Source organism: Diospyros lotus, chromosome 13, assembly GCF_014633365.1.
Source record: "Diospyros lotus cultivar Yz01 chromosome 13, ASM1463336v1, whole genome shotgun sequence".
Lineage (NCBI taxonomy): Eukaryota > Viridiplantae > Streptophyta > Magnoliopsida > Ericales > Ebenaceae > Diospyros > Diospyros lotus.
The window spans coordinates 8,530,971-8,544,269 of NC_068350.1; the positions used below are offsets into that span (position 1 = coordinate 8,530,971).

General features: G+C 39.4%; 2 protein-coding genes across 9 annotated transcripts in view; one reads left to right on the plus strand and one right to left on the minus strand.

The window, feature by feature from the left end:
• LOC127788406 (uncharacterized) overlaps positions 1-13,299 on the plus strand; it is a 47,288-nt gene that overhangs the window by 5,101 nt on the left and 28,888 nt on the right. For 7 of the 8 annotated variants that reach the window (XM_052316624.1, XM_052316622.1, XM_052316628.1 and 4 more), the window contains one exon: positions 6,913-7,117. The exons of the other annotated variant lie outside the window; for it this stretch is intronic. The gene's annotated coding sequence lies outside the window, so the exon portion shown is untranslated. Of the gene's footprint in view, positions 1-6,912; positions 7,118-13,299 lie in introns of those variants that run through there. 8 annotated transcript variants of the gene reach the window in all.
• Positions 3,120-6,270, minus strand: LOC127788409 (WAT1-related protein At2g37460-like). The gene is made up of 7 exons (XM_052316632.1): positions 5,987-6,270; positions 5,767-5,829; positions 5,570-5,686; positions 5,184-5,424; positions 4,941-5,102; positions 4,446-4,597; positions 3,120-4,372 (listed from the first exon to the last, which is right to left on the minus strand). Exons 1-7 carry the CDS (start codon positions 6,196-6,198, stop codon positions 4,132-4,134), a joined length of 1,188 nt encoding a protein of 395 aa, XP_052172592.1. The 5' UTR covers positions 6,199-6,270; the 3' UTR covers positions 3,120-4,131.

A 13,299-nucleotide genomic window follows, 5' to 3' on the forward strand; every position in this document is an offset into this window, starting at 1 on the left:
CAAACCCATCAATAGATACGAGTGTAGCATATCTGTTTAGTGTGAATGTTATTTCTAACATGTCATTTGATGAATTTTAATATTAAGTAATTGGAAGGACTCCTCTCTGAGCCTGCCTTTGCTTATTCTGCCATCAACAAGATTTTGCTATAAAGAAATGGAAGGGGAAGGTATTGTTGCAGAGATGTACTGCCATTTTAAGGTCATGATGACCGTAAACTCCTCTAACATTGATTTTTTTTATTGGATCAGCCTTCCTAAAGGGAAGAGATACCATGTCTTTGTTGTCTATGCTTAAGCTGTTTCTGCTCTCTTTCCCAGATGGTAAGATTGTTTTACATGTGCTAATGAATATTCTAGTAGGAAAATATATGGTATTGGTTTAAAGTTACAAATGGGTAGCAAATGCTATGATGGATGTTTCATTGGGCATGTGAGAAAAGGCATGGTACTGTGACATTATGACAATGATTGCCTATGTGAAGGAGATAGAAAGAAATTTTAGGAAAGTAAGTTGCCAAGATAAAGGGTTGTTGTGGTTTAAAAAATGTTAGTTTTGATATGTTGTGAGGTCAACTTGAAGCTACAAGATAACCTGGTGGTGCAAATGCTTCATGATACGATCGTCGATCAAGATCTTGCCCAAGGTCGACCCAACCCAAATCGGGCAGCTCAGAACAGTAGCAAAATTTCCTAAATTTTAGGATTCTACTTCTTGTTTGATTAGGGTTTTATTTCTATTAGGATTCTAGTTAGATTTTATTTACAAGTATTAAATGGATTGGCCAAACTCTTTAAATATACCTAGAAGCTAGGGGTTGTAATTAGTTTTATTATTCAATAAATTCTAGCAAACCAATTTGGTTTTTTCCAGCAAGCAGCTTCGGTTCTTATGCCTAGTTGAGAGTCCATCTTTGGTCGTTGAAGTTTGTTCTCTCAAGGGTACTTGAAATTTATTGTTTCAAGGGTTTCTTTGTTTGTTTTCTTTACACACGCGCTACATGTTGCGTCAGGTGGTATCAGAGTGGTTAATCAACCAATCAGATGGCTAATCTTGAAAGTAACGGTAGCAATCAGTCTCGTGATGGTGATCAGGGGTTGTCTGTAGTTTGGAGAGCAATCGAAGAACAACAGGAAGTAACTCGTACCATCCAACAACAATTGGAGCAAATCAGCAACCAATTGAGTGCTTTATTACGAGTTGATGATAACAAAAATCTAAATAATGGGGTGAATCAAGCCGTTGCGGGAGGACCACCCATTAATCATGTTCTTGTTAATCCTAGAAGGCTAGTGATTGAAGATAGCAATGAAGAGGATGATCTTGGTCGAGCAATAGCTAACCCTGATGGTAGAGGGGTTAGGAGGAATGCGCATCAGTACAATCGTTGGGGCGATGATAAGTATAAATTAAAGGTTAATATTCCTACCTTTTGGTGGAGATCTTGATATTGAGGGGTTCCTGGATTGGATCACCGAGCTTGATCAATTTTTCGAATATATGGAGATCCTAGATGAACAATAAGTCAAGTTAGTGGCTTATAGATTGAAGGGCAGTGCATCTGTTTGGTGGGAGCAATTGAGAGAGACGAGATTGAGAGAAGGCCGACACCCAGTTCAGACATGGAGACGAATGAAACAATTGTTAAAAGGTAGGTTTTTACCCCCTGACTATGAACAATATATGTTTGAAGCTTATCAAAGATGTACACAAGGCATGAAGAGTGTAAATGAATATACCTTTGGGTTTCTGAGATTGGTAGAGAGAAATCAATTGTCAGAAAGTGACAATTAACAAACAGCTCGTTACTTGAATGGATTAAATCCTGCTATTTGTGATAAAATTGGGGTTTAGATGGTTCTGAGTGTGCAAGAAGCAAGGAACTTAGCTTTAAAGGCTGACTTAATGTTGAGTGAGAGAGCTCGCAATGACAACTATCACCGGTATAGTTGGAATGAAAATAAACAAGCCTCTTTTGATAGGGAGCGCAATCCTCCAATCCACCTCATATAGTCAACCCTAATAAGGCTACAACGGGGGGAAACATTCGAGGTACTACTAATATTCCAAAATCCCCTAATCCTTATGCAAATGGTCAATTTAGGGCAATTGTTGACCCCTAAACTTTTCCCTCTGTCAGTTAATACAGTTTCTTTCTATTGCCCTAAATTGCAAATGGTCAGTTTAGGTATTTCTCACAGCATGGTGCTTTCCCTGTTTTGGCATTCAAATATGGTTATGTAAATATCTTCATAGATGATATGGTACATCAAGGATTTGCAGAAAACTGGGGGAAGAAGAGAAGAATCTAAGAGAGGAGAATTTGGGAAGGGGAAGAAGAGGAGTTAGAGAAAAGATTTATCTCAGCAGGGGGAAGTTCTCATCAATTGTATTTCAATTCAATAATATTAATAATTTCTGATTACATTATTAATGCCTTTCAGGCTAAAACTATAAAAATAAATCAAATCCTACTAAAAATAAAAGATAAAATATACATAAATCTCACTAAAATAAAATATAAAATCTAACATCAAAATTCCAGAATTTTAATACATCCTAAATCCCAATGTCAGAAATTACAATCTAATAATTCCAATTTCTCTCGTCAGTAGTAAGTACCTAAAACTTAAAACAGAGACTTATCACGGATCCTGAACTTGGAACTCTAGATTAAGTTCATGAGCTTGAAACATTTCAGGCTTAATTTGAGTGGAAATCAGTTTTATGGCTGTGCTTGGTAATTGGAATCGTGGAGTTAGATGTTAAATTCAGAATATACTCCTGTCCAAATCATCCTTAATGATAACAACTACAAGGCCTTCCTGTTTTGTCGTAAGATGGACAATCAATGAGAGACTGTGTTTTCAATAGCTGGTGTAATGAATAATTCCATCACCTAGGTGTCTTGTATCATTCCAACAAGAAGACTCACACTTCTTACCTAGGGTGTGTGGAGTTAATGCCAGCTCCTCTGTTTCTTCAAACCCAAAGTTAGATCCGCATAGATAGAAAACTGAGGTTATCTGATAGTAGCATTATTTAGAGAACTTGCCCATTCAAGTTACTAGCCGCTTATTAATATTTGGGAAATAAAAAACCACTAGCAGCACTCTGAGTAAAAATGTAAGTGTGGATGTTATGATAAAAGTGCAAATAAGTCAAGAAAAGATCAATTCAGATGTATTGTATCAATCATCCAAAAAGATCAGAATATTAATGAGGATGTTACTATAGAATTAAGTGATGATAGTTAAAATGAAAAAATGCACTTGGCATTTTGTATGGTAGTAAGATCCTGTTAAAGTTAAAAGAAAAAGTTTACAAGGCTAGTTTTGTTTTATGCTGTAGACTGTTGGGCAGCAAAACACCTACATGTTCAAAATATGAGAGTAATAGATACAAAGATGTATAGATGTGTGGCCAGACAAGAAAAAATAAGATTAATAATGAGCTTATTCATGATAAGATTAAAGTGGCTCCTATTGAAGATAAATGATTTAAGACATGATTAAGATAGTTTGATTACGTAAGAAAAATACATTTGAGATTCTTGTGAGGAGAGTAGCTGAAATGAAATAAATATCTAATCAAAGAGGCAGAGGAAGACTAAGAAAAACTTGTTGGGAGACTCTTAGCTATGATATTTGAGTTCTAAGGGTCTATAGAAGATGGTATTATAGATAGAAATGACTGGCAAGCTATAATTTTTGTAGCTGACTCCTCATAGTGGTGTAAAAGCTTAATATGTTGTATGTTGTTTAGCATCACACTGAGGTGTCTTTTGAGCTATTAATTAGTAATTACCAACGCACAGTGGCTCATAAATATAACCTTCTAAAAACTTTAAAAGCATCATTATTCCTCAAATCCATTAGCTCCATATTGCATCCTGTCTTCAAAGTTTAAAGTGAACAAAAATTTGAAGTTTCTCTTTCCTTCAAATTTCCTCATATTTTTTTAATTTTTCTTCTTCATCCGCTCCACATTCAGCCTTGCCTTATTTCCAGGCTCAGATTTCCTCTATGAACAAAAAGCATTATTTTGGTAAGGATATGATTTAGAAAGCGAGCTTCAGGATTTCTTATTTCCTTGACCAGCTAAACTCAAACCTGTAGACAATTCAAAAGCTAGACTGGTGTCTGGTTCGCTTTATTGCATTTCTTTTCCTCAGTTTGAGATCCTTCATTAGGTGCATTGATGTTGATGATTTCATGACATGGAAATTCGACTCCTTCGTTCTCTTGATCTATCATCTCCTTAGCTGGTTGTTTTTGCTCATCAGTTAATGGGGACATCAGATTGTAATCTTTTCTTTTGCCCCATACAACTAGATATAGGCCTGCAACTATGACAGTTGCACCAATTACCCTGCAAAATTTTACCATCAGCTAGTTACTGTTTAGGTGTCTGCTTGTTAATTACAAGAATGTTTGGAAGCTACCTTCCCAAGTACATTTGCTCAGCCAAAATAAAGGAGCTCATTACGGCTACAATGACCATGCACAGTGGGCTGAAGGCTGTTACAAAAACAGGTCCTCTGTCTTTCATTATTACACCTTGAATATAATAAGTGAGGCCCGAGCAGACTATCCCCTGCAAAAGCATATGATTTCAAATGATAAATGAGGAAAACTCAACGATGAAAATATAGAGATGAAAATATTTATACCCTAACAGAACAGGTTATTTATTTTCTAGAAATAATCTGTGCCATTGTTTTGTGGAGAAACATCCATTATACCGAAGTGAACAGTAGTTTTAATTTTGGATTGCTGTAATTTTGTTAGGGCTCTAGAAAGCCAATTGGCTCACTAGAGAATGTGGGGTTGGATTTTAGGAAAACATGTCCATGGAAGTTAGTGTTTGATTTTTTTTTAATCCCCATTTAACTTTTTGCTAAGAGAGCAAATATTGTATTCACATTTATTCTCCTTACACTGTAGAGAGCTGTAACAAATTTAGTGTCCCAGTTTACAGACCAAACACTGGCTTTTCCTCTTTCCATTACAAGTGCCACCATAGCTCCCTCTGCTGTTCCTAGCAGGCATATCCAGGCTGTAAGGGAGAGCTCCGCAGGATATGTCCTCAGTGTGATTGCCTAGATTAACAGAACAAAGAATACTATGATATCAGATAACCATTAGTTGCCCGTACCTGACAGTTAATTACAGTGACTTACTTGCAGATTCATGAAACATGCCCAGCTGAAGCATCCAACTATAATCAACAATGCTCCCTTAATTGAGTGTTGCAGATTTACCCCATTTGTTGTAAGTTCTTGGTTGCCTCTTTCTTTTGTCCAAACCAGCTCAATAAGTGGGCCTTTTACTAGTGTCATGAGCATTGCCCCTGCTACAGTGGTCATAGTCCCAATTACCTTGGCCTGGCTATGAATGGTGTTAATCTTTATCTTCTCCATCCTGGGACCAAAAAATTTAACAATATGCATTATATACAAATATCTCTCCCATCTGTGTGTGCGCATGTGCATCTATGAACAGTTTTTCTGGACACAGGAAGTTCTGCTGGTAAAAATAGTGGTTCAGTGGCATGCATGTTGATTACCTAAGAATCCAAGCAATTAAAAAGGTTATGGCAGGAAGAATGTTTGACATGGCAGTTGCAAATGTTGCTGTTGTGTATTTCATCCCCAAAAAGTACAGGTTCTGGTCAATAACTGGTCTGCAAACAGAGATTAACTAGTTAGCTTTCTGCAGAATAGATACAAATAAACATAGAGTTTAATAATTTGGGAAAATTACTCTAATATGCTCAGAAGTATAATTTTGCCGAAGATTGCTGAAGTCATCTTTGGTCTTTTTCCCCTGTTGAGAAGTTCTTGTTAGGTGTTTTCATCATGTTTTTGAGCATTATTGTTGGGGACAAAACTAAAATATACAAGCAATTGTACACGTGTGCTCACACACACACACATAATATATATATATATATATATATAAAGAGAGAGAGAGAGAGAGAGACTTGTCCAGAAACACTGCAAATGGAGCAATGACGATAGTGGCAACAGCATGGCGGTAAACAACAAACACATAATTGCTCATTCCCTCATTCATTGCAACCTTAGAAAGGATAACCATCCCTGCATACCCAAATTGCACGAAAATAACGGCAAAGAAAGGCTTCATTCTTCGATACAGTTTGCCTGTAGGATGACATGCTACCTGGTTTCTCATTGCTCACTATCTCAACTATTCAATGCTCTCATCAACTCCAATGATGATATTGAAATTCAGGCTACAGACTGTTCAAATTTATAGTTGTATGGTCGTCCTGTTTCTCAAAAGCCTGTAACATGCTTCTAAATTATGTTGATTCCACTGATGCGTTGAATTTCAATTATTGCCTAAAAGCCCCCTATCATCAAACACCAAGATATGATGTCTTTTTGGTCCTCCAAACCCGGTTATCTGTCTGCCCACAATTAATAAATTAGCATATAGTTACTTAGTGCTTTCATATTATTAGTACAATTTTTGACTGATGACCATTAAAAGTCAATCATCAAGTATCAAGTCTAGATGTCTTTGTCTTCCCATACATATTGATCTATCCACCTTAAAACAAAACCTTTAGAGCCATAGTAACTTTATGCTTTTCTATTGTTGCACTTTTTAACTGATAACTGCTAACCTTCCTTGAGTTGCCTTTTCATTTCTAGAGCTCCTAATTGCTTCGTGATTGGTCGAACTTGTCCTTGTTTATTTGCCAAGTTCTAGACCATAAGGAAGAGATTCCTTATAAACCATGTATCTCATTGAACTTCCAGTATTTTATGTCGATGATGAATATTCATGAGATTTAAACTCCATGATTGCATATTAGCCCCTTAAATGTACAGGATTGAATGACTAAGACAAAATTGTTTTCTTCTGTTTATGTGGGTGCAGATTATTTATTTTCTCGAGCAAAAGACATTTCTGCATGAGCTAGCTCCCAGTAAGTTTTGTTGGAAAAACATGTAGATTTTTGAGTGTCAGGTGACTGTATATTAGAAGACACGGATGTTTAGGCTTTGCATTATGTTAAAGGTAACTTAATGTTGCTTAACATATAGTTCCCCTAGTTAATAATGCTTTCCAGTTGCTTTGTTTTTGTCTCAAGGCCCCTACCATGGTTAAAGGCACTATGTGCTGACCAGTCAAATTCCGCACCATTCATATCTAGCGCTTTTCTATTATTTGACCTTTTTCGTTTTATTATTTGTTCTTTGTGTTTTGTTTGTTTGCCTTAGCTTATCCACATATGATCTCCAATTCCATTATTTTACGTTTCTTATCTGCAATTTGGAATCTGGCCTGTTTAAAGCACAACAAATTTGTTCATTGGGAAGTTAGTGGATTCCACTTACTCTTTGAGAATCTGTTTTATTCGTTCCAACATGGTTGTCCCTTTGTTTTGGGTTAATGACAAGCCCAAAAGCGAACCTGTTACTGTTCGTGGAGACTATATATGGTATTTGAATCGGAAGGCTACTTCGTGAATATCTGCAATTAAAATGAGCAGATAGATTCTTAGATGTGCAATTTGATTCCTTTTATCTCCAATACAAGCATTGGGGGGGAAGGGGTGTTATCTTTAGCTCTGCTTTAAAGTGACTTTTTCATGTGGTAAAACTTGCCAGCTTTATCACACGCTTATTTTCTCATAATTGTGATGTGTAGGCCACAAATATAATACATCTATAATCTATGGCAGACATCTATCTTTGAACAATGGGATTTTTTGTAGCCCATTTAGGTAATTTTATGGGGTCCCTCCGATCCGTACTAGGCACTTATGATCTGTTGTTTGGACGCGATCCTCTCCCACAAGTACGATGATGGTTTTGGCATTCAATCCGTACTTCCTAATTTTAGGTTTGCTGTAGAATTCAAGAACCTAGTGAATTATTATTATTAGCACAAGAATTTAGATGTGGTTTGCAGACTACTAAGTGTAGGTGCAGGTCAAAAGCATATGGTCTTGGGTCGCTCTCTAATGTATGTACTTTAATTAAGGCGTTTTATAGCATTTAGAGAATTTCAATTTAGGTTTGCATTAAACAAGTTTGCTTTATGATCAGATGGTTAATTACTATTAATACTGTTTTTATCAAACGATTTTGGTAAAATTCTTATTATTGTATATCATTACTCTTTTGCGCACGACAAGCCAAAGTTCGTTTCAGACACCACTGCGTTATCCAACATTCTTTTTTGAGTAGCTTTAGTTTTCCACTATAGGTTCTATCATTGCCAAAAAAGAATGGTCAAGATTGTCTGCAAGTGAGTAATTGAATCGGCGTCACGATTATCAGTTGAATTATTCTTTTTTTTTTTCTTTTTTAACTAGGTGGAAAATAAAAGTAACTGAAAGGTCACATTGTCAAATAATTCATGAAGACTGAGAAACACTGTATTTTGTGTTTTTTTGGCATACTTGTCTAGCTTCATATCTTATTCGCATTAATATGATTCTGAACCGAGTGAACTGGCGAGCCCTTGCTACATTGCAAGAGCTTGAACAAATTGGAGTCCCATTTTGTAACACAAACGAGCGAGCGAATCAAAAACCCATGGTGGTGAGGCCAAATTTAGAGAGTTTTGTCACTCGATGAGCTGAGCTTTATTATTATTCCCTAATACAATTTTCATTGGCCACTTAGAACTGAGTCATGTGCCAAGTAGTAAGTACTTTCTTTGGGCATGATTATCTCGAAAATTAGTGTGGCAGGGATGTGCTGCCTCGCCACACTGCAAGTTGCAGGAAAATCTTAAGTGCAATTGGAATGTCATATCAGACCATCGGGGCATCACAATTTATACTATATCTACTACATAACAATTGATACTTTTTCCCAGCAAATAAAAAAACAATAGATAATTTTTTTATAAATTTGAAAATAAAGATAATTTTTAAATATAATGTTGATAAATCTTCTCACTCGTACATACAGGAAGAGCCTCAACACAGAGAAGTCAAGAGTCCTTGCTATTTCCACTCGTTTTATAAAAGAAACAGACCTTCCATGTCCAACTCATTTATAAAAAAAAAAAAAATGTGTTTGGAATTAAATAGAGGATGATATTATTGAGTGTCATAAAGTATATTAAGTGAATTATATTTTTAAGTATAATATATTTGTTTCTTTTGGCCCAACGAGATGGCAGGACATGAGCTTGCAGCAGCAGGGAACAGACTTCGGTGATCAGCACGATTGGGAGTGGTTGGCACTTGCAAGCACTCCGACGCTCAACTAATTAAGAGATTAAATTGACAGAGTATTGGTTGGTTAGAAAAGAATATATCTTGACTCTTGATAGAGATGGTTTATATAGAAGAATGAGAGGTCCTCCTGCATGCATACTTGTATCAGGAGTTGTAGGGTGATGAGACTGGATATTCGGCGCCGACGGGGCTGCCTGACGGTGGCGTGATGCTGATGAAACCCTCATTAAATGTGGATGAGATTTGGAATGGGTGCGAGAGTACTCAGCATGTAGCGTAATGATGGCTATTGCAGACTGGTGCAGGGTCAGGATTGAGCCAAGATTGATTTGGGCTAGTACGGTTAGTCCCCTAGGTTGGATGTTCGAGAAACGAGCATCTGAGCTAGAAAAGGGGAAGCTAGGTGATGCTACTGTTTAGCTAAGGTTTATGGTCGAGCTGTTGTTTGGATCCGATTGAGATAGATGGTTGAGATGGTGAATGAATACATTCGAGTGAATAATTTGAGCTGATGTCGGGACGCGTTCTAGGTGTAAGGCTGAGCTGAGGCTTTGGATATGTTCAAGATCATGTCCGAGCTAATGTGTGGCCATGCCCAAATGGATGTAGGTCTTCTAAGTACTTGAAATAAGCTCGAACCCTACGATGAGACGGCTTTCTCAAGGTTCTAACATGCGGCGCGTGTGATTTCGAGATTCGAGGTGTCATGCTTGGGAGGTGGGATGTTGCGGATAGGTAACTGACAACCCATTATTTTACTCGCAGCTTTGGATGCGTGACAAATGGCGGCTTCCTAGCAGTGGATTGGCGACGGATGATCTTTGATCGTCGGATGTGACGTGTAGTGACCACTATAAAGGCTCGTCTCTGCCTAGAGTTTCTACTTTTTGTTCTCTTCAAGTTTTTGAATCCCTACGATCTAGCAAGTTCTTAGTGCTTTCTTTCCGTCTTTATGACCTTCGATCGAGATCATACCTCCGGCCCACGCTTTCCCCCTGCCTACGACTTGGACCAGGTAATCCTTTAAATTTGTACTTTTTTTGCTATTGTGTGCTTGCGTCGGGGCGTTGTGGGGGCTTTGCCAAGTACTACTTTTGTTTATCCAACACATATATGCCCATGCCTGTGTGTTCTTGCTGCAGGTAAAATGACACCAAAGCTTTCCAAGGGAGACATAAGGGCGCTTAATAACAAGAGGAAGGAAACTGCGCCGAGCTCTGAGTCAGTTGAAAAAGCGGTTGGGAAGGCCTTAGCCTTACCAAAGTCAGCTCCATCTTCCATATAATCACTACTCACAGTTGTCGTTACTAAGGCTTTAACTTCCTGCCCCGGGGAGCCTACCATTTTTGAGGAGTTGGCCTAGTACCAAAAGTAGTAGAGGGTTTTCAAGGGGGAGGCCAGACCGTCTAACAGCTCAAGCCCAGCCAGCCACAAAGCGTACTTAGTCTAGTTTTAGGATCCCAATTTTCAAAGCAACATCTTCATTGATGATCATTTACATTCGTCGTCAGAGCGGAAAAAGTTATTGAATCTCGGGAAACTTGTCGCATTTCACCAGGTCAAGCACCAAGCACTCCAGCTCGTTGTGGATTGTTGAACGCCGGTAAACATTGTGGCCCAGCTCACAAAGATTAAGCGGGACTATGAAGAGAAGCTAGGTCGGGCTTGGGAATTTGTGACGAGAGAAGTATGGAAGGGCATAGAGGTGGCCACTATTGAGGCGAAGAAGTGGGCTGATAAGGCCGAGATTAAGTAGCGTCACACTATTGACACCCTCCGAAGCCAGCTTAACGATGCCAGTGCGGAGTTGACAAGACTAAGGGCAGAGGTTGCAATAACCAAGGCCAAGGTGATCGAGAAAGAGATGAAGGCGAAAGCTAATATTGTAGCTGCCCGATCTGAGGTTGAAGAAGCGAAGGCTGAAGTGACCAGGACAAAGGAGGAGATCGGCAGGGCACGGGCGGAAGCAGAAGAGTTGGTGGGCGAGGCTTCCCTCCAATACGTCGAGAGGTACGAAGTGACTCTATCCCATGTTCGAACTATCTTTCCCAAGCTGGATCTCTCGGCCTTTGGACATTTTAAAGAAATCAAAGGTGGCCAGCTCGTGGACCCAATGGAAGAGAGTCGATTCGAGCAAGCCAACATTTCGAAGGCAACCGAGTCGCGTTGAATCGGGGATGAAGCTAGTGCTATAAGATTTTGGAGTTTTTGATCTTACTTCGATGTCCCTACCTGAGACTGTTGTCGTGCCTGCTCTCGAGCCCGCCAAACTGTGATCTTTTTCCTTTTTCTTTGTGATAGTTTGTGTGACAGTGTAGGTCTCCCACTGTTGCGATGCGTGAATCTTGTAGCTTTCCTTGAACTTAAACGAAATAAACGACTTCTTTTCCTAGACGACTTCTTTTCCTTCTATTTGCATTGTTTTGTTTTTGTTGCCTCTTCTTTATGTGTTTGCCTTCGAAGACAATATGTAACGCGGATGCTCTTTGTTTGCCTTTGTGAACTGGCTACGCCTGAGGTCTAGGTGTCCGCCAAGTATGGTTAAGTTAGTAGGCCGGTATGGCTCTCGGCCCCTTAGGTCGAATGCTTGTAAGGGGAGTATCCGGGTTTGTAGATGATTTACTGAACTGATGTTGAGTAGCTTGGTGTTGAGCTTAGCATGCTGCTAAGTTGTTGGGCGTAACTTTGCTTTGAACTCGAAGGGTTGTTTCGACACCCTAACTTGATTGCGCGTGTGTTTGAAAAACGAGGCGCCTGCTCGAGAATGTGAGACGACGCCTGTAAGAGTGGAGGCAACCCACTACCCTAGGTGGGGTAAGTTTGTCAGAGCATTAATTGCAGGGTACGTGGCAGAATCGCAACGGGCCCTTTGGCCTACATCCATTTGTTAGGTGCCCCGCACAATGCCTATAAGTACTTTTTCTTTCCGCTCATGCGTACTTCTCGCATTTGTCTCTAGTTATTTGCTTGTCTTCCTTCTCATCATTTACGAACTCTTTAGCCTTATTTTCCTTCAAATTTCCCAATTGACTAGGTAGTTTGCTAGCTTGTTTACTAATGGCTGGGTCAGCTTCAAAATTCATTCATCCGTATGACTGGGTAAGCGATGAGGTCATCAAGCTCACCTCGAGGCACACCATTTCGTCGTTCATGGAGGCGATGAGGAGGGGGATCCTTATTTCTGAAACTAGAGATGGGATGAGTAGTTCGTTTTCTGACCGTGCGGGCAGGAAGTGTGCGTTTACATGGAACTGAGCTCGGCTTCGGACGCCGGGTTTATTTTCATGTATGAGACATTTTTCTCGCGACTACGCCTGCTACTTCCCCTGACCGAGTTCCAGGGCTCGATCTTGCTAGCACTAAACGTTGCCCCGATGCAGCTGCATACAAATAGTTGGGGTTTCATCAGTGGGTTCAAGGTGCTGACTCGGTTTCTTGATCGGGAACCAAGCTTGGGGGTCTTCTTCTTTTACTACCATTGGAAGGGGGCTGGAAAGGGCAGTTGGGTCTCCTTGATTAGACGTCCAGGGAGGAAGCTGCTAAAGGCCTACAACTCATCCTATAATAATTTCAAGGATGACTACTTCAAGGTAGCTTCAAAGGAGAGTCAGTTTATCTTTTTGCTAGACACGAATGGCTAGGATAAGTACCCCATATGATGGCAGTTGGAGCCAAGTTCTTTTATGGAGGTCGAGTACGAGAGTTTGAGTTCGGAGGATCAAGCTTTGGTTGATGCATTCATGTTTTCTCCCCAACTTGAGTCCGCGAAGCTCGTTAAGTTTGGGGATGATCCTGAGAGTTTGTCGCAATACATGTGTAAGTTGTTGTTGTCTTTCCTTTACTTGGTTTTCATTGACCGTGGCTCATATCGGTGTTTGTTGTTTCAAGTTAGGCGGAGCCCAATTTGACTATAAAGGAGGTGAGGAGGCAAACGACAGAGAAGGGTGCCTAGTCGTGATCTAAAGTGGTGGTCGGCACGAAGAAAGCCGTTTTTGCTAAGTTAAAGGCCTCTACCCCTACCCAACCGATTTCCAAAGTTGTTGCTATTGAAGCCGTGCATTCTTTTT

What these genes read in the sequence shown, in the direction of transcription:
- LOC127788409 (XM_052316632.1), bottom strand. Translation starts at nt 6,198, where the DNA reads ATGAGAAACCAGGTAGCATGTCATCCTACAGGCAAACTGTATCGAAGA. An exon ending in TTGTTACAGCTCTCTACAGT is followed by an intron (nt 4,598 to 4,940) that starts GTAAGGAGAATA and finishes ATGCTTTTGCAG; the next exon opens with GGGATAGTCTGCTCGGGCCT. An exon ending in GAGCAAATGTACTTGGGAAG is followed by an intron (nt 4,373 to 4,445) that starts GTAGCTTCCAAA and finishes AAAATTTTGCAG; the next exon opens with GGTAATTGGTGCAACTGTCA.